General features: G+C 42.0%; 1 protein-coding gene across 6 annotated transcripts in view; it reads right to left on the reverse strand.

Moving 5' to 3' along the window:
- Positions 1 to 4,694: 4,694 nt before the first annotated feature.
- OPCML (opioid binding protein/cell adhesion molecule like) overlaps positions 4,695 to 25,283 on the reverse strand; it is a 1,077,798-nt gene continuing 1,057,209 nt past the window's right edge. For 3 of the 6 annotated variants that reach the window (XM_032868960.1, XM_032868964.1, XM_032868958.1), the window contains 5 exons: positions 25,131 to 25,268; positions 24,597 to 24,717; positions 23,964 to 24,115; positions 23,013 to 23,039; positions 4,695 to 7,276 (listed from right to left, as the gene is read on the reverse strand). In XM_032868960.1, the coding sequence (XP_032724851.1) occupies positions 7,176 to 7,276; positions 23,013 to 23,039; positions 23,964 to 24,115; positions 24,597 to 24,717; positions 25,131 to 25,268 (539 nt within the window). In that variant the 3' untranslated portion in view covers positions 4,695 to 7,175. The remainder of the gene's footprint in view (positions 7,277 to 23,012; positions 23,040 to 23,963; positions 24,116 to 24,596; positions 24,718 to 25,130; positions 25,269 to 25,283) is intronic. The other 3 variants (XM_032868959.1, XM_032868962.1, XM_032868961.1) reach the window with 3 other exon arrangements.

Raw genomic sequence — 25,283 nt, forward strand, 5'->3', positions numbered from 1 at the left:
CCCTTCATATATTTCCTAAAGCCCTTCTCTCTATAGATGTTTTAATGGGGTGTATTTTGGGTGAAGATAACAAAAATGTATCCAATCATTTGGCTTCTGTGCTTAAGAATAACTAGATAGAGCCTCGCTTGCAGAATGAAGAGATAACAGCAAAGATTTTCATTACCTGGAAGTGGCTTGGTAAATAGGTATGTCTGCTGAAGGCTAGTTGGGGATGCTTGGTGGATGGATTGACAGGTAAGGGAAAGATAGATGGTTTAAATAAGTAGATGGGAACAGTAATATGATGGAAGTGCATGAGTATATAGATAGAATAAGGGTTAGATAAATGGGGAAATAATATGTGAATGAAGAGGTGAGTGGTTCACTGATGGAAGAATAAATTGGTACACAGAAGACTGATGGAGCTGAGTGGCCAGATGGAATGAAAGACCAATGAATGCCTCTGCCAGCAGGAGAGCGACTAGGTGTGTAAATGTTGTGGTATGAACAGAAGCAGGAGACTGTCAGGTGTGGATGGGAAGAGGATGAGTAAAAGGAAGGAAGAAGAGACAGGAAAGGGGAGCACTAAAGGTATTACGATGATAAGGGGACCTGGAATTTGTTTCCCTGATAAGTCATAATTTTACACTATGTCTGAGGAAATTGGAAACTCTCAATCATTGGTACCACCATTTTCTTGGGATTTTAATTTACAAAAAACATGACCTAGTCTATCAAGTTCTCCATGCTCCATCTGCTGTGGGGGAAACTGAGTTTTAAAAGGTTGGGAATGAGCTCTTGTCTACCAGGAACTCAATAAGAAATAAGCCTCATAAATCTAGCTCAGGGTCTTCGTCAGAAGAGCTAGCCATGCTGTAAAATCAACTGAAGAATTTTAACCCAGTTTCTCTGATTTCCAAAACTATAATTAACCATTGGTCCTAGGCTTTATTAGGGGGTAGTCATGATAAATCCCATAATTGAAAGAGAAACAAAAACTGTCCTGAGAGTTTTGAACTAGAACATACTAACAAGTATAAATCCACAAATGATGCAGATGAGGAATCAAAGAGAAGCAAGGTCAAGTGTCCAGCCCAAGAAGACGTATTTAGTTAATGGCAGAACTAGGAAGGGTTAGCTGATGTATAAAGATGAGCTAGGTGAGTTGTAAGAAACAGGTTAATATCCATTCCTTCAGAAAAGCAGATGGGCGTGTGAGGAAGGTAGAGGTGTTGGAGTTTTCTTGAAAGAGAAGTCTGTTTCAGAAAAGGCAATCAGAGGAAGTTTCTTCTCCAGGTCCCTTTCTTAGGTTATTTCCCATATGTATAGAACAATAAACCTAAGATGGAGAGACAATACAATGACACACTTTTAAGAATAAATGTACAGCATAGTCACCATATTTTATCATACTTACTCTTGCCAGTGTGTTTCTTAATTCAGTGGATTCAAGCCATAGGAAGTGTTAAGGAGTGTCTAAACTAAGCAGAATCTGGTCATTATTTTTCTGAAACTTCTGATCTCATTTTCACTTAAGTTAATAAATAATTTACACTTTGAGGTTGCAGCTACATTTTGTATTACTTGTAAATGGCATAGATATTTGATATATAGGTATAACATGGAAAATACCTAGACTGCCTTTGCACTCACATGCATGTGTGTGTGTGTGTGTGTGTGTGTGTGTGTAAGAGAGAGAGAGAGAGAGAGAGAGAGAACGAGATAACCATTCAGTTTTTTGACTACATCTACTCCCCAAAGCCTAAAACACACATATGAAATTAGCATGTGGGAAAAACGTAGCCTGCTTTTCTCCATTCCTGGATAATCAGTAAGATGTCCTAATAAACAGCCCCCTGAAAGTTACAAATTTCTTTGAACTTTATTGATACACTGCACAATCACAACCATCTCGTATTCATCCTGAATTAGAAAAGGTTACAACTACAATGTAACATGCACAAAATTCAGGTAGTATATTCACCCTTAATACAATTATTGACAGAAATCAAGTCTTCATTGATTTTTGAAGGAAAAAATAAGAAAGAAAATAAAAGAAAAAAACTCTAGAAGTTATACTCTTCTATCATGTGATAATTTTTTAAAGCATTTGAACATAGATTTGTTTCAAGGATAATTGTGAGAATGGGCACACCCATTGTCTGACACAGCTATAACGGCACCATTGATAAGTCATATATATTTTTTTTAATCTAGAGGACTCTGAAATTGACAGATACATTTTCGTACACCCACACATTCCTCACAACTGCACTTTACATGTCACAAAAATTTTTGAATGTTTAAAAATACTCCCTTTAACTAACACAAGGGCAGTTATTATTACTTATCATTGCTATTATGGATAACCTTATAAATCTGCCAGTAATGTGGAATGTGGCCCTAGAAGGATAGTAGAGGGTTCACAATCTTTCTTTCTTCACTTAGTGGCATGGAACAACTGTATGCCTTTAAAAGGGCACCATTGAAAGAAACAAAAAGGAAGCTATTTCAAAATACTGGAAATGAGGCTTAGCTGCTTACTTTCAGGAAGAAGACAATGGTGCCTAATTAAGTCCACTCCACATTCCTTTGGACTCCAAGGATCCTGCACCTGAAGGCTAAATTACACTGGTTCAGATCTGTCTTGCTGCCCCATCTTTTAATTGCAAATCTATTTCTTCCTCCTTTCATTTACTTCTCTTCTCTTAAGTAAGAAATGAGGGAAATGAGACTGACATTTTTATTTGTTTGTTCTTAGTGATCATTAGGAGTTCTCATCATATGGTATCTTTTGAAAATGTTGCTTTCCTAGTTACACACCTGTGAAGTTTTACTGCAACTGCTCAAACTTATTTGTCTTAAAATCAAAAGGGAAGCTTTGGATAGTAGAAGAGGCTGTTGGGTGTAAGTTCTGAGGAATAGAGCTTGTGTGAAATTAAAAAAAAAAAAAGTTCTCACTATTGGAGTAAAAGATAAAAAGGTGAATTTGCAAATGAATTTTATGCCCCTTCCCCCAGTTCCAAATAGATTAAACTTTAAAAGCTTTTTTGAGGGGGGAAATGGGGAGGGGAGATGGGCTGGTTCTAGATGAGGACTCAGGGTCAAATTGGAAAAGATGACCCCACCCCCACATCCCACCTCAACCTCAGCCATTACTCCCCTCCTTTTACTGATGGGGCTTATGACATCCATATACAACTCCAGAGAAGACATTCCCTTTGACACCGAAAGCACCAACCACCACTAGAGCTTTCCATTTACAGTCACCCCTGATGCAATGGCTACAATAAACTTTCTTTGAGACTAACTGCTCACTGTGAGGTTCTCCGCTCTTTCACATAAGAGTCCTTCTAACATAAGTAGAACTTGCTAACACCTCCATGTTGAGTTCAAATTGACTGGCTCCATACAGAAACAGTTTGTTACATATAGCCTCAGTTGTGAAGTTTCTGGAGTCCCAAAGCACCCTTCCCTCCCAGACTTTGAGAAGGAACTGCCCAACCCGTGGAATGTGTCAACTAATATGAGGCACAGGTTTCAGGAGAAAAAGACTAAGGCCTCTTTTTTATACAAAGCCTTACCTCTCCTTCCGTCCCGCCTAGCACAGTTGCAGAACGGCCAGGTACAACACCCTCTGCGTAACATAAATGTGTGTTGTGACCACTGCTCACCTATACGTCCCCTTTCCCCCACTTAAAACAAAAATGAGAAAAACTAAACACACTTGCTTAGATTTGCAAATGACTATATCAGGCACTTGACATTAAACTACCAAAAAACAAGCTTGGCCATAGCCTTAAAACTAGCACTTTCATTGGCATTACTTTGGTGGAAATATATATTAATTGTGTTTTGGGAAGGGGGGAGGTTTCAGAGTAACTACATTGCTGAATTTCTCTCACCTAATCTCCTGGTAAGTCTTATTTGGTTTCCTTCCCATGTGGAAAGCCTATGAAGAGTTAATGGTTGTTCAGAGTTTTGTTCATCTTCTTTTTCCCAGGCCCCAATCCCTACCATTGGCACCTTGAGGAAAAAAAAAATCTATCCAGCAGGTTTTATCAATCTACCCTTATATGGGAAGTTGAAAAAGCATATGTGAGTGTGGATATTGTCTTTAGTAAGCATTTAATGTTCTATGTGCTTCAAATGTTGGGTGATGGCTACTGTTCTACAGAGCCATCTCCATGACAGTAACCCAAACAACACAAAAGCTGGAGTATGTCTAAAGCAAAGAAGAGCCATTTTCTTTCCTAATGCCCAGTTTCCTTGGGTCTTATTTACTTGATTTTCTTTATCTCAGACAGATGAGGATTGACTGTAGGATTTTTTTCCCTCTGAAACATGGCTGGAATAGGCAATCACCAGAAATTTTTCCTGGTATCCAGTGGAAGAGGGCAGCACAGAGTTCCATAATTACTCTGAGACCCAACCTCAATATTGTGTTCAGAAGGTTCTGATGATCTTCCTGGTCAAAGAAGGATGGGTCCCTTCCTCAAGAACAAGTCTTGGCATGAAGAACGTGTTTAGCTTGTCCATTATAAGCACTGTGTTCTCCAAAACCATCCACTCCCCAGAGCCTCCACGTTTATTTTACTCGAAAGTAACACATTTATTATCAGTAGAACACTCAAATGACACATTTAATTCCCATACCAATGTCTGACACCAACCCGACTCCAGGTGCTGAAAGTGATGACAGATCTGAAACATTGATGTCCGACCTTTAATTCTGACTTTGTGTCTGCTCATGATTGTCCCTGGAACTTGGAATCAATACACTGCTTTTGGCACATCATTTATGTTCCCAGAATCTGGCTCCTGGCAGCTCACTAGGAAATGCAGATGTCTGTTTACAGCTGGCAAATGTAATATTAATTCCACTCATACTAGCTCCAACTCTTATGAAAGTGCCTAGCTTTCTGTATGCCAAGACTACCTACATTTGTATTTATGTATCTATTTATGCATGTATATATATCTAAGTATATATTCCCCCACTGTGTATGTCATGTTCATGTGCCATTATGGACAAAACAAAGAGACCGCTTATATCGGAGGAAGAAGATCAATTAAGCATTAAGGGAATGGAGCTCTATAAAGCTCATATTTATTTAGACTGTGGACCTGAATGTTTTCCAACTGAGGCAGGGCAGGTCTGTGAGACAGTCACCATTGATGCTTCTTTCTCATGCTCTTAGTAGGTCAGCCCTTGGGGCACAGGTAAAAAGGGGCACAACCTTGCATGGTTTTCAATACCATTCTTCTGGATTATGGGCACCCTTGCTGGCCGAGTCCTTCTGGTCCCAGGAGATGATGCAGAAAAGTCCGGTCAGCTCTTGTTTGTCTTCTGGAACTGCTTTGAACATGGAACACTGAGGACATTCTTCCCCAAAGCTACTAGAAAAGCAGCCTGTATCAGAGGAAATTGTGTGTCATTTACACATTCCCCTCCTGTTTGCAGTGTTGTGTTAATCAAGTGCTTGGAAATTAAGTCAGTTGCTCAAGTGCCCTCAGCTCAGAAGAGCTTCCTGAAACAAATACCAGAGTTGTCAACACACCCGCCATGTAATTGGCTTCCATCAGCTTTTTACGGGATAGTTTTCAAACAGATTAAACCAAAACTGGAGCAGGGGAGGAGACAATAGCTGAAATCATTGCACTCAGGTGGACTTCTCTCTTCACACTGCAGGGACAGACATGTGTTTCCTCTCTATGTTCTTGCTATTAAGAAAAGCCATCCATGGAGTAATTCCCGTAGGTTCCCGACATACACTTTCTTGAAAGGCTGAGAAAAACATGAAGGTTGCCCCCTTGGTCCTTCAAGTGTGAAAGGAAAAAAATGAAAACAAAAACAAAAACAAAACAAAACAAAAAACCATAGTATTGATCAAGGCTTTTCCAGGGCTGATATGTTTCCCAAGAAGATGTTTTTGGAAACATAGTCTCTTCTGGGAATAGTGAGTGACTGATCCTTAGATTGCTACTTTGGTCCATCTGTTAATAGCATCTACTTTGGATGGATAGGATACCACGTTCCAAAGAGTCCTTGACATATTGTTTGTCTATGTTGTTAGCCTGTAAGACCACTGGCTTTCATAAGAAAGTTGATAGGTATTTTTGAAGTTGCAATGTCTGCTGAAGATAGAGTACAAACAAATAAAATGGAAGAGACCTGATATGATTAGAAATTAATATGGTGATGAATTGATAGTGAGTAGTAGGGAAAGAAATAGAAAGTGTTAGATAATTACATTGATAGATTGATAAATGGAGTAAATAGATTGCTACAGAGGAAGATGGGTGGGTAGATAAATGGAGGGAGAGATAAATCAAATAATTGAGTAGATGGATAATCATATGATTACTTCAATAGCTTGATAAACCCTAAATAATCAGCCATCTATGGATTTTTTTTTTTAATGAGTTAGATAACAGTTTTTAAAGAGAAGTACTATCCTCAAAATGCTTCCCCCTTTTTTGGTCAAGTGACTTCTAATCTTTTACTTTTAGGTTGTGTGCAGAGCCCCAAACCTCTAATTTCTATAGCTGATAGAGAAAGCAAATAGGGCAGAATGGCTAGAGAAGGAGACAAGAAAATAAAATACATATATGTATGGATATGGGTATATTGAGATACCTTCCCAGAAAGAAAGGATGTGAACCCAAATGTAATTAGATAATAATAAGCATGGAGAGAGGGATATGTACACTATAATAAGAAAAATGATCCAAAGCTTAAAAGACACCAATAATAGGACACTTGTATATAACTCTTGCTGTGCACTACATTATAAGTCAAGTTGTGTCTTCAGGGTGTTTATCATGAGGCACATTTTTGCCCAAATGGAGCTTATGGTTTGGTGTGTAGGGGGAGGGGAGGTTGGTAGTGATGATGATGGGGAGAGGAGCAGAGGAAAGGGAAGGACCAAGGTAGCAGGGGCAGATTCTATTTTTGGACACACCAATGAATGATTATCCTACACATGGTAGAACCCTGCCCACCCCTCCTCCCCACCCCACTCATTCAAACTAGAGGAAAAAATCAAATAAATCAAACTCCCCCAAAAGAAATCAAGAAGAAGAACAGAATCAAACAAACAAAAAGCCCAAACTGGTTTGCCCTCCGCAGTGTAGATTAAAGTCTGTGATATGGAGAAGCAGGCGTTGCTCAGATGACCTATGATTTCTTATCAAAACTTGATGAAGAAGTGGGCAAAGAGGGTCCCTGATAGCCAGAGACAAGCCAGTGCTCTAGAAGCCGAGTTTACACCATCAATGACTGCTCCAGGCCCTGTGTAGGGGAAAGAGAGACAGATCCATTAGCATGCACCCAAAGGGTACCGTAATTATTCCCTGACAAGCATATATATAGACATGCTTCTCTGTGAGCATTCCCCCATCTCCCACGTCCCACCATTGATCCTTCCAAATCTGGACAAATGGAAAACACCCATTGGGAGTATTTAGAAACTCAAAGGGGTAACTCACTGAAGTACCTTAAGCACTATAGCCTGCTCTCAAAGACAGGTTTAAAAAATAAAAGGGGTGGAGGGAGGCATTGGCGTTCAGATAGGCCTATGGGCTAAAAAGTTAGGGCAGCAGCTAGGGCTAAATGGTATGGCATGATGTTACTTTGCAAGTAGTACTGTGCTCTAACTGTGGAGATGGTGTCCACGACAGAAAGGAATAGGAAGGGGAGGGCAGGCATGGGGCATGGGGACAGCTCATGGTGGAGAGAAGTAGGTAGGGGAAAGAAAGCAAAAGGAACGGAAATACATTGTGAGCAGCAGGATTCTAGGTGTTTGTGTGGCCAACTTTTCATCCTGTGTAACAGGTATCGTGAAGGCTCTTCCTGAGGTAGCTGAGGAAGAATCGATAATTATACTCAAGAGTTTTAAAGACTATGTCTGGGTTTATTGCATCAGTCAGCAGTGACTCTCTGGAGTCCACAAAGAAGACTCTGTGTTCTTTCCAAATGGACCCCTAATGGTGCAGCCTTATAGAATTCTCCCTTCACCCTTTCTTCTGGTCTCTCTGGCCCTTTTACATGCCATAGAGAGCCACCCATGCTCCATTATAAAACAAGACCTTTGAGTCACAAGTGTTGCTCCTTTCACTTCACCTACCACCCTCGAGAAGACAAATCACATGAAGTGGGATTGCCGAACCTGTGCTAAGGACCCAAGCAAGTGTGTCAGGGTCTAATTCACCTTTTCATTCCTCCATCATCTTTATTTGAAAGCCATAAGAAATTGGAGTGATAAGCAAGACCAGTAGCTAGCAAGCAGAGAATAGGGAACATGGAAACAAGTATAACACCAGGGGTAAGAAGCCATCAAGAGACATTCCTGTAGAGCCAGTGACAAAGAAAAGGAGTTGCAAACAAGACAAGCATGCCTCTTTGCCTTCTCAAGCCAGGACTTCCTTTGCTTTGAGAAGCAAACTGGCTTAATGAAAATAAGTATGATTAATTTAAGAAGAAAAAATGGTGCAGGGTTCTCCTCAAGACAGAACTGTAGTCATTCAGCTTGCTTGTCAGTGTGATGGTGTGGATCCCTGCCTTGCCTAGGAAGAGACTGATGCTAACCTTCTTCTTGGGGAAGTATAAGCTTCTCACTTCAGCAATGAGCACAGAACTGTTCCAAGTCCAGGAATTCCCACATGGATACCTTTTCTTCCTCAGATTTCCAGTGTATACAATTCTATTGACTAAAATTTCACATTTTTTGATGGCTTGAGAGTCTGGCTCATTGTCCTCTGCATTTTTGTTATAGAATATTCACAGACAAGGGCAGGATCCAGGCACAAGCCCAGTGCTATCATCCCCATGAAGGCTTCATACATATTTATGAAAGTAGCCTGACTCTGGGGCCTCCACCAGTCAAGAAATATATCTTAAGGAACCATACTGGCTTATAGAATGTACTGAGTTGAAAAATGCCTAAGCTGGAGCTCAAGGTAATTCTCTATATTATCTTCCTCAAAAGATAAATGATTTAGATATTCTAATGAGTCCATAAAGAAATGACCAATGCAGACTGGTAAAGCATATGTTTCCTTTAAAGTATCTAGCTCTCTCTGTCAGTAAATAGATATTGATATAGATAGATAAATACTTTTATAGAAACATACATGTCTAACAAATCTGTATTGCTTATTTCTTTATGAACTCATTAGAACATCTAAATCACTTACCTTTTAAAGAAGATAGATAGATTAAAAAAAAGAGAATATACATTAAACTAATTATATGTATTTCTTTGTCTAATTCATGATATTGATATTATTAAGAAACAACTGAAGGCCTAATAAGTTCTTCAGTGTAGGAATCACTTTGTTCCAAGTTCTACCAGTGTATTTAAGCATTTCTTTGGATGTCATGCTACCAGCAGAAGGTTGGATATCGCTAAAACAAAGAAGAACAAAGCAGTATATGGGGAAGGCAAAGCATGAAGGGTGAGGTACAGAGAGAGAAGGAAGCAGAATCATAAAGAGAAATGAGTCTTTCTGGTGGTGTGTGGCAGTTGCAATAAGATGTTCATTACTGATCAGGCAGAGGTTTATAGCCACAGTTAAACTTCAGTTCTGGAGTGTTCCATAGAGTAGAAACCGTGAGGGTGACTTAGCAGACATAAAGAGTGCTCGGCTTGCTTAGGATGATGATGGTAACATGTATTTACGTTGTGCTCTCTCTGTGGCAAGTGTGATTCTTTTTTTTTTTTTTTTTTAAGATTATTTATTTATTTGACAGAGGGAGAGAGGTCACAAGTAGGCAGAGAGGCAGGCAGAAAGAGAGGGGAAGCAGGCTCCCCGCCGAGTGGAGAGCCCGATGCGGGGCTTGATCCCAGGACCCTGAGACCATGACCTGAGCTCAAGGCAGAGGCTTAAGCCACTGAGCAACCCAGGTGCCCCATGTGGCAAGTGTGATTCTAAATGTTAAACATATATTAACTCATTTAATCTTCACAAAATGCTATGAGCTGTGTACTACTGCCATTCTCATCTTATAAATGGAGAAACTAAAGACCAGAACAGTTAAGTGCTTTGCTATGGTTACCCAACTTATCTGCGGCTGGATTAGAACTGAGTGACTCTGTCTACAAAGTCTATACCCTGGATTGTTACAACTTGACTTCCTTTCTGTGGAAAATGACCATTTGTGCATATTTTCCAAAGACACAACAACACCTAGTGAGAAGAATAATTGGCTAGGAATCTGGAGACCCAATTTCTCTGTGATTCTGCTGCTCCCTAGATGAATGGTATCCCCTCTCTGGCCTTGGTTCTCCCATCTACAAAAGGAGAGGCGGTTGGGATTGATGACCCCTAAGGCTCTTCTCCTATTAGCATTTTGAGTTATTGTAGGAACAGAAACTACATCTGGTACTATAAGGGACAGCTGGTGAGCAGCCAGATGGCCCTTTCCAGTTGGTGCAAAACCATCACCACTCTGGGTTTTTGCATCTCAGCATGTCATCTCCTGAGAGCAAGAGGGCACCAAGCATTTCTGGGCCCCCCAATTTTTTTTTTCTGTGGTCACTCTTTCTGTGCAGCTTTAAGAAGCTTTATTCTTTAGCCAATATGAGGAGCCCTGCTTTAATGTATCAGACAATATGGCAATTTAATGCCAAAGTGCCTTTAGTCAGTCAGTCTATGAGCAATGTCTGAGCTACTCTGACCAACGAGGTAATGTAATCCAATATACTAGAGATTAAAATGAACATCTCTTTCCTCATATGGATCCTGCACACATTTGAGATTTGGCAGCTGGGCTAAATGCCAGGACACCAAGGGACCTATAAGAGGGTTCCTGGATTTTGTTCAGCACAGGAAGTGAGGCTCATATCTGTGTACCATTCTCTAGGTTGGAGGAATGTGAGATATAAACTGTCAGCTATGAACTGATTTTTTAATTACATCATTGCAGTAACCCTGATGGTACAATTAATAAGGAAAAGAAAGCATTTAGTTTGTGTCTCTCCCTTAGGGTTTCTGTATTGTAAGGCCACTCACCTGATTGGTCATAGGCTTCTTTGTGCTTTAATATAGATTACCACTGTTCAGCTAATTGGAGTGTTTCCACAAATACTTGGGGCTCACTTTTGGTCCCTTGGGCTGGTAGGAGGCTTTTGCAAAAGTTAGCTCAATGAATCTGTTAAAGGAAGGACATGCTACTGGAGGAACAGTGAGCTGAGCTGAACAGTGGTAGTCCTAAAGCTTGAACACACACCCTCAAGATATCAAGCTGACTATGGTTTTCCTATACCTTGGTTTCTTCAAGTAACAACAGCGACATTAACTTGGTACCCAAGATAATACTAGCTTTAATTTCAATAAACATGGTCAGAATTCAAGTGGTGCTTTCCTCTTCTTCCTCCTCCCCCACCCCTTACTTTTCCTCTTCCCCCTCCTTCTTAGTGGAAATAGGGAGAAAGTTAGTTCTTATCTCAAATTTAGAATCCAGAACTTGGAAATACGAAGTGAATTTTCAATTGTGTGTTATGCTGTAGAACACTAACCCTGAAATGCATCTAGATGAAGGACAAGGGTGTGAAGGAAAGATGAGACTGAATGTCTAAGAAGCCATGTCCCTGAATGAACAGGTAGAGTGTATGTCTCCTATGAACCTTAAGGAAGGTTTTGTATGCATCTGTACCCCTTGTGTTGCTCTCTTGCCTTTGCAGCCCAAACATTCTTTGGGATAAAGTCCATGACCACTGCAAAAATGTACTAATCTTAGCAACTTTGGAGTCAGACCAATATGGGTTTAAATCTTGACTCTGTGGCCTGCCAACTATGTGATCTCATACAAAGTACTTTCAGTTTTCTTACTGAAAATAGAGGCAATAATACTGAGTTTACAGGATAAAGAGTAGAGTGATTAGTACAGTACCTGGTACATTGTAGTCATGTGATCATGGGAAACACCTCTGTGGAGCTTCCACACCCTCCACCTTCCACTTCTTAGTTAAAGCTAATATATGCTTATTTTAATATTTGCCAAATATTTTGAACCCTAGGTGAGGTTTTGCTGGTGACAGAAAGAAGAAGTGAGATCATGAGATAAGGGGTTTGTTGCTGAGTGATGCTGTTGGCCATTAGGTGAGATTGGGAAGATATAGGGCATCCAGTAGAATGATGGAGACATCCAGATCTAAGCTCCTTCCTAAGCAAGGTTCAAGGGCAAAGGACCAGTCTTGCAAGGGTAAGGGACCCCACACTAGCCTCAGAGACCCAGGGCCATTCACTCCGCAAGTATTGATTGGGAAGCTGTTGTGACCAGTCTCTGTTTTCAGAGAGAAAGGGCGACACAGTCTCTGCTTTCATAGAGCTTACACTTTAATAGAAACTGGAATAACATTTCTTCTAGTCTCAATCAGTTAACAAACAATGGAAGGAAGTGGGGGACAGAGAAGGAAGGGAGGAAGGAAAAAAGGAAGTAAGAAAGGAAATTTTTTAAATGCTCCCAGATTCTGAGAAGAAAGCCATTTGGAACAAATCACCAGCATCCTTTTCATCTCAGGAACACCCTTCTTATTTTGTGTGTTAGGAGAATTAAATTCAATAGAGCAGACTGAACTTGAATTCTCCCTCTGGGACTCACTAGCAGTATGACTTTGGACAAGACATTCAACTCTGAAACAGCTTTTTTTTTTTAATGTATAAAATGGGGAGGGGTAGTTTCATTTCCTCTTGTAGGATTACCTTGAAGATAGTTAAGATGATGTGTAAGATCACTGAGTAGAAGTAAAGGATAAATAAGTAGGAGGTAAATTAGAACCAGGGCAATAACTCCTGATCCTTAAAAGGATCTTTTGTGAACATCCTGCTTTAAACAGAAACCCTGTGGAATAGTAGGTCCTCAAGGACAATTGCCAAACACCAGCTGAAAGCAAACTTGGCTATGGTGAGCAAGCAAGTGACCTGGTCACTCCTTAAAAGACCTGAAATAGCTACTAACCACAGGCAATAGCTTCCTAAGGAAGAAAGTGTATTTAGAGGCCCAACTCTTTCTCTGGGCAATTGCCACATTTAAGGAATCATTTTTACTGTTAACAGTGACTCAGTTCAATTAGAATGGCCAGTACAAATATCAGGTTTAATTAGATATTTGCCAGGGATAAATTGGGAGTAAGAATGTGTATTTTTGCCCTTTTCCTCAATCCAGTCCCTCCTCTACCCTTTCAACACTACACACTGTTTCCTTCATGCCTGAAGTGGAGCGTCCCTGAGAGTAAAAGCTGAAATGATGATGCAAAGCCACAAAACAAACTGTAAATGACAATGACAAAATGCCTTGGGGACAGGTACGCAGACAAAAACACTTTTGATCTTCAGCATATAGAAAGAAAAGAGAGATCAAGAGATAAATTCCAGAAATGGTAAATGGCATGAAGGTCAATTGGTGTGTGTACTCTGGGCCAGAGGGAAGATTTATGGCCAGGTGGCTTAGCAGGGTTAAGAGAAGGAAATAAGAAACAAACAAATAAATAAAATAAAGTCCATTGTGGAGAGGCAACTTATTTTGCTAAATTAAATATACTAAACATTAGATTTTTAAGAAGCAATTTGATGGAGGGCTTAACCTAGAAGCAGCCTGTCATCGTAGCTATCCTGGAAGTAAGACTATGCTGCTGCATCTGAGGGGTGGCAGATCACCCTCGGTGGGGGGCACGTATTGAAGATCAAAGTACCCAAACCCAGCACAAAGCCCCCGCCAAATATATTTGAGCTTACTGATGAAATTTTGTCTTGCAAGAGATTTGAAGCTTAAAAAGGCAATGAATGTATTGAAATGTGTCACGGTTTTTCCTTTCCATGATTGCATGAAAATATGGCATGGTTCTTCAGCAATATTAGAGTGTACCACTGTAATTCTACTCAAATAGCAGGTGTTAGGGTGATCACATTAAAAAAGAAAAGAAAGAAAAACCCCACAGGCAAGTTGAACTTGGTGATAGCATAGCGAGATCAATGAAATATCTGAAGTGTAAGAAGATACAGTTTTGTTCTGAAATTTGGATAGGTTTTATAAGTATGCATATGAACTACGTGACCTCCCTAATGAGGAACCAAAAGGATAATGATGTTCTTGGTGATTAAAAGAGGAGCAAGAAATCTAATTAGAGGATGCACGCGTTACACTTGTTGGTGAAACATAAACCTATTTTCAGCAGTGCTGGCTGATGAAGGCGCTTCATTCCCCTTCAAAGGGAACTTTCCCTCCATTGTCTTTAATTACAGTGGAAAACATGGCACTGTGTTGTTTTACAAGGAAGATTAACAGGGCTTTGCAGCAAGAAGACTTGTGAATAAAGAGGCCAAAAAAGGCAGCCATCTTTGTTTTGTTCTCTTTAGCACTCCCTGTTTTGTATTTACCACAAAGACAAAAGCTGAAGAAGTTAATATCAGAAGTTAATTCAAATCTGTCAGCTCATGAGAAACTTGAAAGAGACAAGACTTTGGTCTATGCCGAACCACAAGCTCTGGTATGTGTGCTGACATCAGCACACCCTGAATGCTCAGTGTTACATTCTAAATGCTTAGACTAATAGCCAGATGTCAATGATTCAGATAGAGGAGGGTGGGATGCGAGGGAACGACAAGGAACCTCATCAGGAATGGAATGTGAAATGTCTGCATTTTTTTTTTCTAATGTGTTGACATTTTGCAGGTTGGGGAAAATACAAATGATTACGCTGCTGTCATCAGCCAAAAGCAATAGTATTTCTCTCTGATTCATTCCCTCCCACCTGGATTTAAATGGTGGATTTGGAAAATAAAAATCATATACATTATCAGCAGGAAATGGACAGATACGTGCGGCTTTTGATGTCTCTGCAAGAAGAAATCATCTGATGAACGTCTTCCTAAACAGTGAATTGGAATGTTTGATAGAGTCTTGCTCAGATGAAAGGCTCAGAGTGAGTGGAACCCTAAAGTCCAAATAGGACATATGGAAGCTGGATTGCAAGGGAGAGTATCAGAGAAATAGTAATTTGGCTTCCCTGGGGGGAGAAGACCACAAGTTATTTCGAGTATTTGGCTTTTCTTTGGTTAGTGGAGAGGTTAGCTCTGCATGAGGGCTATCTATCCCTGATAACCCCATTGATTGGAAATTATATTTACTAATTTGACAGATGTTTGCTGGGCAAAAACCACTGTAACTTATAGGGCTACATCCTTCAAGTGCAGAAACAAATACAAACAAAATAAAAGCTACCCTGAAAGCCAGAAAGTTGAGTACTTCTTCAGTGGAGCTCAGAATCACTTTATGGACAAAGTAACATTGAGTAGAACCTTAACAGATAAGTACCATTTTATCAGACAGGGAAGAGGGCAAAAGCCTCCATCTGTGACCCTACAACATACTGCAAGACATAGGATACATATGGGTTAGAAAGAAACCTGTGCTTAAGATCAGACTGACCTTGATGCAAAACCTGGTGTTGTTACTTCCGTGGGTGGTAGAATGACTGTCGTGGGAATTCAGTCCTGCCACCTGAATTCTGTGGGCTCCAGGATCTTCTTGGAAGGGGCAATAATAATGGTACCAACCTCAAAGTGTTCTTAGCTGTTGAAACCGTGTATGGGTGATACTTAATAGCTAATAGATTTTTCACTTATTATGTTCTATTATTCTACTGTAGTTCCCTATCTACTTGTTGGTAGAGGATTAGCAACTTTATAACTCAGTCTGAATGGATGGAGAGATGAAAAGACCTGAAGCAATATGGTCAGAAGCTGACATCTGTCATGGAATTGCTGTTCTGGGTCTAGCATGGTGCATAGAAGGCAGTTGGAGAACCTTGTCTATAAAGGGGTGTGGATGTCAGAGCAGGAAGAACCTTCAAGGCAATGGTTTCTTGGTAGGCAGTTTTCTACAGGGTATGAACAGGTTCATTCTGAGTTTTGGAAAGGTCACATGGTTCCACAGTGACAAAGGGATTAGAGAGGGATCACCAAACATGCAGCAATCGGTAAAAGACTGACATTACTGTTGAAGGCACAAACCCAATGTAAGTGAGAATGGAATGGTTAGTTGGCAGTCCAGTCCTGTTTGTTAGGACTCATTGGCCACCAGGTAGAAGAGGAAGGGAGAGGAAGAAGTCAGAATGACCAGACAGATTCTAATGAGAGTGTGGAGGTGAGAAGATAAAGTATATGTCTGAGTGAGAGGCATGCCTGAGAGAGAAAGACTGAGTCTGAAATTCCCATGGAACATTTGGGTAGGGATAGTGGTTTGTAGCTCAGAATTCAGGAGAGTGCTAGAGGTGCTCAGAGACCATAAGTCTTCAGTGTGCAAAAGATTCCCTTGGAGAGCTTGTTTTAAAAGCACGTTCTCGGGGTGCCTGGGTGGCTCAGTGGGTTAAAGCCTCTGCCTTCGGCTCAGGTCATGATCTCAGGGTCCTGGGATCGAGCCCTACATCGGGCTCTCTGCTCAGCAGGGAGCCTGCTTCCTCCTCTCTCTCTACCTGCTTCTCTGCCTACTTGTGATCTCTGTCAAATAAATAAATAAAAGATCTTTTAAAAAAAATAAAAATAAAAAAAAATAAAAGCACGTTCTCAGTTAGAATGGCAAAGATTAATAAGGCATGAAACAACAAATGTTGGAGAGGATGTGGAGAAAGGGGAAACTCATACACTGTTGGTGGGAAGAGAAGTTGGTGCAGCCACTTTGGAAAACAAAAAATTAAAAATAGAGCTACCCTATGACCCGGCGATTGCACTACTGGGCATTTAGCCCAGAGATACAGAGGTAGTGAAAAGAAGGACCATATATAGCCCAATGTTCATAGCAGCAGTATTTACAATAGCCAAACTGTGGAAAGAGCCAAGATGCCCTTCAACAGACTAATGGAGAAAGAAGATGTGGTCCATATATACAATGGAATATTACTCAGCCATCAGAAAGGATGAATACTCAACTTTTGCATCAACATGGATGGGACTGGAGGAGATTATGCTGAGTGAAATAAGTTAAGCAGAGAGAGTCAATTACGTGGTTTCACTTACTTGTGGAACATAAGGAGTAACACGGAGGTCATTAGGAGAAGGAAAAGAAAAGTGAATTGGAGGAAATTGGAGGGGGAGACGAACCATGAGAGACGGTGGACTCTGAGAAACAAACTGAGGATTTCAGAGGGGAGGGGGTAGGGGAGATGAGTGAGCCTGGTGGTGGGTATTAAGGAAGACACATACTGCATGGAGCACTCGGTGTTGTACAGAAACAATGAATCTTGGAACACTGCATCAAAAACTAACGATGTATTTTATGGTAACTAATGTAACACAATAGAAAATTTGAAAAATAAAATAAAAGCACATTCTTGGGACCTTTCCTGGAAACTATGCTTGAATGGGTCTGGCCAAGACCCATGAATCTGCATTTTTAAAACACCCAAAGCAAATGTAAAACATACTAAGATATTGTTCTGCAGGTTGCCTAAAGACATAGAAGTCCCCTTCTCTCATTGTGATACACTCCCTGGGCAGACTGATGGGGCAGAAGGTGGAGAGGCCAGCAGCAGACTAACAAAGAAAGGTAAGAAAGTCACTACCCAGGTGTATCACAGAAGCCAGAAGGGGGTGCTAGGGGCCAAAGGGAGATCTGGAGCTGGGTTAGGGGGAGCCAGAGAATGGCAGACTGAGACGTGATGGTGCTAGAGGAGAAGGGGAAGGGAACATGGACTCTCCCTCTCAGAGGTTTGGAGGAAAAGGCAAGAGAAGACATGGGATGGTACACAGAGGGCACACTAAAGACAGTCTTCAGATTCCTCGCACCCACTCCTCAGGTCTCCACTGGAGGCACCAGGGAAATGGTGTGTTCTTAATAAAAGAGTAGGGAAGGATAGCGGAGATGCAAGTGTGTTGGTGTAGGGTGGGGTAGGAGACAAAGGCGAGGGCTCTGAGGCTCTGCCTACAAGTACCAGTGGGTTGCATGGCGTTGGGGGTGCAGTCAGCAAAGGGTGGATGCTGAGAGGAGGTGGTTGGTGCTGCCTGTCGTTGAAGAAAATCCAGTTTGAAGAGCAGCCTGATATGTATATTTATTCTAGAGAAAAGGCCATTAGCAAAAGAAAATATAGATTCTGTCCTTATGGCTTGCAGGGACCGCTGAAGTAGGCTTGAGTCCTGGCTGCTCTGAGGGGGGCTGAGGCATTGCCTGAGGAAAAAAATCCAGAGCCCAGATGTTGCCTTAACTGGAATATTTTGCCATTTTCATTTGCAATGACAAGATTCCTATCAGTTGTCCCTGTTCCTGATACTTAACTTTTAATGTAGCTAATTTGTGTCGCTATAATTTCACAGATAAAATGTGAGAAATCTGTTTTTCTCTCTGCAGCACCCCCCCCCCCCTTTCTGGCATTGTTTGCACTCTCTGTCCCTCTCCCCTGCCAGTTCCAGTAATCCAGGCGTTTATACGGCTCATTAAGCCCATCGTACTTTCCGCAGTGCCGGATGTCATCAAGTTCAGAATCTTCGCTCTTTGCACTCTAAGGACAGGGGGATGGGGCCTCTTGCTCAGGACCCAGTGGAGGCAAAGTGGGTTGGCAAGCTGAGAGAGTGAGTGGCTTCCTGGGGGGCATAGCTGGGGCCAGCAGGCTGAGCCTGGCCTTCCCTCTGCTATGTGCCGGCCTGGCAGGACTTCAAGGTGCTAGCACTCCAGGTGGTCCTGCAAATGGCTGCTTCCCCTCAGTAAAACTTACTTATACTTAGAGCGGGTTGCTTTTCCATCGAAAAATCATTTTAACTGCCACCATTTCCGAGGTTATGGAGACCTGCCTTTAATACGGTTTCTCCACTGTTGCTTAAATTTAGAACACTTAGCTGGAAGTCAGCTGAGAGTCCATCTTGTTCTGTTCTTACATTTAACAGACAACCAGGAAACAGAACAGAGCGTCAGTTCGTTTGAACCAGGGTCAAGACCAGAACACCATTTTCCATGCTCCTGGTCTCTCGATGTTCTCCTACCTTTCCAGGGCCTGCAGTTGCCCGGCACTAAGGAACATGCAGGCAGTCTAAAATGCCACTTTGAGTTGCACTCTGCCTGCCTGACCTATCCTGTCAGTGCGGCTTTTGAAGGGGCGGCAACTGGCATGCAGGGAAGAAACACCTCATGTCAGTGCCAACCACTGATTTGTCTCTGCATGTCGCCCACCCACCTGTGCTCACTCTCACCACCTGCCCCATCACTTCCTGCTTCAACCCGCTCACCAGCCCACTGTCTCACTGGTTTTGTCTTATGTGTTCTTTTGAAACTGCTTTCATCCCACTTCCCCTTGTTCTTTGCATGCAGGTAGGAAATAGATAAAGATGTGTTTGTGTGAGACTCCTATTATGAGTATGTGTTGTGATGGGGTCACAGTGCAGAGTCAAAAGGGTCTCCAAAAACAATCGTATACAGTCTTTGAGGGCAAACACCAACGTGTGCCTGGGAATGTGGGGCAGGGGGGAGGTGTGTATTTGGGAAGTATGAATTTATGGGTTGTAAATGTAAAAGTCATCCTTTAAAAGAATGGGTTCAGATTTATTTTTTCCTTTTTAAATTGTTTTAAAGCACCCTCATGAACTGTTGGTGGAAATGCAAATTGGTATAGCCACTGTGGAAAACAGTATGGAGGTTCCTCAAAAAATTAAAAATAGAATTACCATATGATCCATTAATTCCACTACTGGGTATTTACCCAACAAAAATGAAAACACTAATTCAAATAGATAGATAGATATGGAAAAATACAGATATAGATAGATAGCTAGCTAGAGAGATATAGATATCTCCTTGTGTTTCCTGCAGAATGGGTTCAGATTCAGATGGAACAGGGGAGATGTTGGTGTGGGAAATGGGTCCAAGCAGGCTAATTGTTGAAATGGATTTCCACCTGGAAGGCTGTCCACCAACGTCCATGATGGGCTGCCAAGTATGATAAGTTGGACTGAAATAGGAAACAGAGCTCAGACACTGGAACCAGCATACATAGGTTTAAATCTCAGCTCAAGCATTTGTACGCCACTGAGTTGAGTAACCTGCCTAACATCTCAATTTCATCCTCTGCAAAATTGGGATAAATATAGTACTTGCTTCCTACAGTCATTAAATGAGACAAAACATGTAGAACACTTAGTCCAGTGCCTCTGCACATAGTAAGTGGTTGGTAACACTAGTTAACCGAAATTACAGGAATACTGAGGATTAGAAGGAACACTTATGACCAGCAGAAGGGGGTGATCAACTGGACAATGTCACTCTGGTCTTGGGTTAAGCTATTTCTACTCAGGCATAGCATCAGACAATTACAGGACATCTTTTCTAAAATACCTGTACTGATGGGAAGGAAAAAAAGAAAAAAGAAAGAAAAAGGCAAGCTGAGATTGATTTTCCCAGAGCCATTCAACCAGTGAGCAGCACAACCTGGCTTCAAAGAAGCTCTGAGTTTATAGACCCTACTCCATGCTGCCATATTTCATCCCTGACAGCTGAATTCCTGCGGCTGACATCACCAACACACCTTTCCCATCTCTCTATACCTGTTCAGTCATTCAGCAAGATTTTTCTGACCCACGACTATATGTGAAACTCTGTCCTAGGTTCTAAGGATCAAACCAGACATGGTCCCTTTGTTTATGGAGCATACAGACTGAAGGGGAGGGAAGACTTTAATGAAACAAACTAAATAAATGAAATGGAAGTAAAATTGCAAGTAGCAAGGGGAGGCTATAGGGACAAGGACTGTAGCTGTTGTGCACGCCTGTGTCCTCTTTATTGAGAACAGTGCACTACTTGTGGCAAGCCCTGGCATGCACTTGCTGAATGAATGCTTGCAAGTACACCTTGGTGAGAGTGGCCTTCCAAAGTATTATGCGGGAGACTGCAGTGGAGGACTGGCCTACTCAGAGAGGTCTGGGAAGGCTTCCCTCAGGAAGGGAGGCTGAGAGGGGAGTGGTTACTAACCAGGTAGAGCAGGCTGGGTGGATTACGGGGATTGGAGATGCTGTAGTAAAGGGCACAAGAGACCCTGGAAGAAAGGAACGCACAGTTCAGTTGAGCAACAGTCTTGGCAGCCATACCAGGGAAAGCAGAAACAAGAGGGGCTGTGTCCCAGGTGTTGGCAAGCAGCAGAAGTGACTGCAATACCTTGCATTTACACAAGTTTCAATTTGTCACACCTCTGTGGTAAACACTGTCTTATGGACCATACACGATGACAGGCAATAGGCCAGGAAACATCATTCACATTTTAGCTGGGTAAACTGAGGCCTGTAGACTTGGCATATTGTCGAAGTCAGGCATCTAAACGTAGCACCTGTGGGGCTCTCTCTCTCTGTAAGACCTACCCAGTCCTCTCACCAGGCTTTTAAAGAAGGCACTGATATCCCAGTAGCACACAGGAGGAAAGTATGGCTCAGCAAGATGAGATGGCTGACATGTGACTGGCTGGATTGGGATAGGAAGCTGTGTCTTCCCTGTGGACCAGATTGTATCTCCCTGCATTCATGTGTTGAAGACCTAATATCCAATGCGTATTTGGAATGGAGCCTATAAGGAAGTAATTAAGATTACATGAGGTTATAACAGGAGGGCCCTGATTCCATAGTATTAGGGTCACAATAAGAAGCCATGCCAGAGAGCCCTGTTTTTCTCCTCCTGCCTCTGCCATTGCTATCTGTGTCTCTCCATATTCCACACCTACTTAGAAGAAATGCCATGTGAGCTCAAAGTGGTCATCTACAAGGCAGGAAGAGAGCCCTCATCAAAAATAGATGGCAGCTCTTCCTGGCTTGATGCTGGACTCCTGGCCTCCAGAATTCTGAGGAAAAGCATTTCCATTGTTGAAGCCACCCAGTCAATGATACCTTGTTAGGTCAGCCCTATAAGGCTAGTCCAGTCTTAATACACATTTGCTGTTGTTACCTGCTGTGGCATGCCTCTTTCATTAGTGGTAGGGAGGCACAAGAAACTAGATTATCTGGTTTCAGTCCTAGGTTCCCTTTCTTGGCCATATTCAGTACCCCTTGTGACCCCACTGAGTGGGGAATGGCAGGGTGAGAGTCAGAGCATCACACCCATCCCACCCTATCCCCTCAGTTTTATCAAAAACCAAGAGATAACAGTCAAAGAGCTCAAGGTGTGGGCAGTGCAAAGTGGCCCATGATCCTCCTAGATCCAGAGCTAAGAAAACTGACAGTTATAGAGCTGATGACAGGTCTGGAAAATTCAGATGTTACCACTTTGTATGTGACTGAGATCAAGCACAGGGATGTAGGGCTGTGAGGCAGCTGTGTGTGGAAGTACAGCTAGGCACCTGCCGCGGCTTCATCTAACATGCATGACTGTGTGAGTGTGCACACGTGCCCATCACTCTCGTTATCCATGATCTGATGAGAGCCCAGTCCAGCACCTACCCATTGGTATGTGTACTTCCACGTTACTTAACCTCACTGGTCCTCCTTTTACTCATCTTTAAAATAGAGTTAATAACCAGCTATGTACAGTACTAACAAAATGCCTTGAATCCAGTAAATATTTGGTAAATGGTAGATATTATTACTGTTATTATGAATAATGACTCCCAAGTACTTCTATTTTTAAAATGAAGTTTATAGAATTAAGTCATTATCTCTTTTTTGCCTTGAGCTAAAAGAATAAGACATTCGCACTAAGGTGACTTCCCCATGGAGACAATCATTTGATAATCCATTTCATCTCTGTGCTGGGTTCCTTTTGATGCTGTTGCGTGCAGAAACAGCAGAGTATTCATCTATTTGAGAGGCCACCAAGTCCAAGTGTATTGCTTTGGGGGCAAACCCTTTCCCCCAAAATATATAATGATGTGTGTACGTGAAAGCCATCATATTCTACATGCTTGTTATCTAAACTATGCAAACCAAACCCACTGAAGTCTACTAAGTCTACTAAGAATACATAAGTCAAGGAGGAGGAGCAGGCAAGCCTATCTTTGAAGTAGGTTTTAATTCAAAACCATAGGCATTCAGGCAGGCAGAGGAAGGAAGGAACATGCTGTACCCACCTGCCACTGCTGATGAGGGGCTTATTTCTAAGACACACACAGCACAATGCACACACAATGCAGAGAGAAAACAAAAGACATAGATCACACATTTCAGATGGTTGGTGGACAAAGTTTAGTTAATGTCAATGCTGAAAGCTTGTTCAGGGTCTGAAATACACATGGGAAAATGAATACCTTTCCATCCCACTCACCTCTAACCAAATTTCAGCAAATAAACAAATACATACACACAGGAAATATCACAACAAGCTGACTCTGGCCCATGATGTGAAATGTGGCACAAGGAGATGGACACATCAATGTGGGAAGGCTGAGTGAGGGAAAGATAAGGGCTTCCAAGGGAGCCAGTCAGGGCTCTGGAGACCTCTCCATCCATACGGGAGGAAAAGACCTTCAGAGAAGGGTTTGATTCTCCAGCGGTGGACAGAACAGTTGTCTTGATGAGAACACAGACTACTGCTCTATCCACTCCGATGAAGGAGAACATGACATGGCAATCAACATGAGAATCATGATGGCAGCAGTTGACTTGGTTCAAATCTATAAATATAACCCCCAGAATTATAGACTCTTCCTACAGAACGTATCTCAATTTTTTTTTTTTTTTTCTAACTTATCCCCGCAGACTGTTGGGTACTACATTTGGAACTGTTCCATGGTTCTATGTCCTTTATGGCAACCACCATTCAGCTCGGTTCAGAATTGGGTTTACTCCTTTTGTAAGGTGCAAACCTTGCCTTTCAATGGACCAGGAGATATCGATTACCTTGTAAACATCACTATATCACATGCTTAAGAGAATGACAAGGAGAAGTACTTCATCTCTAAGGATGGTGGATTGAGCAGTATGGATGGACACAGGCCAAGCAGATTAAGTCTTCCTCCTTCTATAGTCCCACAGTTCTCCCTCATAGCTGAGCCCACTGCACCCAGGCTTCTAGCACTCACCATACAGTGTGATGCTAGCGTTGGTGTTCCCAAGCTTGTTTGTGGCCACACAAGTATAGTTCCCATAATCCTTTTCTGAAACATTGAAGAAAGTCAGAGTGGATATGCGGCCTTTGTTCTCAATCCTCACGCTGCCCAGGCCGGTGGCTAGCCTGCAATAAGAGAAGGTATTGCTGGTCTGGTTCTACAAATAGAGTGAAATAGCAGACAGAGATGCTGGGGGGACCTGAAAGATACCAGAGATGAATTCTACCAGGAACCTCTGCCCACAGACACCTTTTCTCAATCTGAACCAGTCCCTCTGACCCAAAACATGAGTTCCACAGCCTCCACAGGAGGAAAAATGAAAGGATGCTCATGTTCCAAAGGTGAGATTCACTGGCTTCTAGTCACTAAGGGCTGCCATGTCTACAACTAACCTCCGATTCTGAAATGAGGTCAGTTCATTTTCCCAGTGGCCAGCTTCCTTGATTTTTGTGTTTGTTTCTGGCTCTAGAAGGAGACTCTATTATAAAGGGGACTAATGCATTTTGGTTTTGCCATCTTTCCCCTTTGCTTTATCATTCTCTTTCCAAGTGGAGAACGATCCATCAGCTCTGCTTCAGATATGCCTGATTTTTGTTTTCGAGGTACCTGGTGTCTTCCTTGAACCACTGGAATTCAGCCATAGGCACTGCAGAGGCTTCACAGCTCAAGATACCTTTCTGACCAACGGACACACCAGTGTTCTTGGCTTTTGAGATATAGGGAGGGTCTGTGGGAGGAAAATGCAGAGTGATTTCATGAAACAGATGAAAGGCACATTTAGTCTCCTGCTGTGAAAATGGATTTCTTGTGCCACCCCACCTTCCTAGTTAAATAACCATTTATTTTAGGAAAAGAGTTTCCTGCTCAAGGTTATTGCATTTACCCCAGCATCTTCTTAAGCCTTGAAACCAATTCAAAGTTAACAATTCTCCCCATTAGCTAACAGCTCTGATGGGCACAGGTAGACTCCACGGGCAAAACGGCAATGGGGACAGTCATGGGGCAAAGCAATCTGAGACAATATTTTCCTGTTGGAAACAATTTGGGACGATCAGAAAATGACGTTGCCATGAGCGGCTTGCTCCCTCAGTCCCTATATTCTCTTTCCCCCTGAAAGTTCCTGACGACGGGTCAACTCACAGTTTACAGTGATTTTTACTTTCCGCACATCAGGTGCGGCGACATCATTCAGGGCACTGCATTCATACTCCCCAGACTGGTCACGTTTGATGTCAGAGATTTCCAGGTATTCATCCTCACTCACAAAGCCCTGGCCTTCTGGAAGAAAGAAAG

Source organism: Lontra canadensis, unplaced genomic scaffold (assembly GCF_010015895.1).
Source record: "Lontra canadensis isolate GAN:19392208 unplaced genomic scaffold, GSC_riverotter_1.0 scaffold36, whole genome shotgun sequence".
Classification (NCBI taxonomy): Eukaryota; Metazoa; Chordata; class Mammalia; order Carnivora; family Mustelidae; genus Lontra; species Lontra canadensis.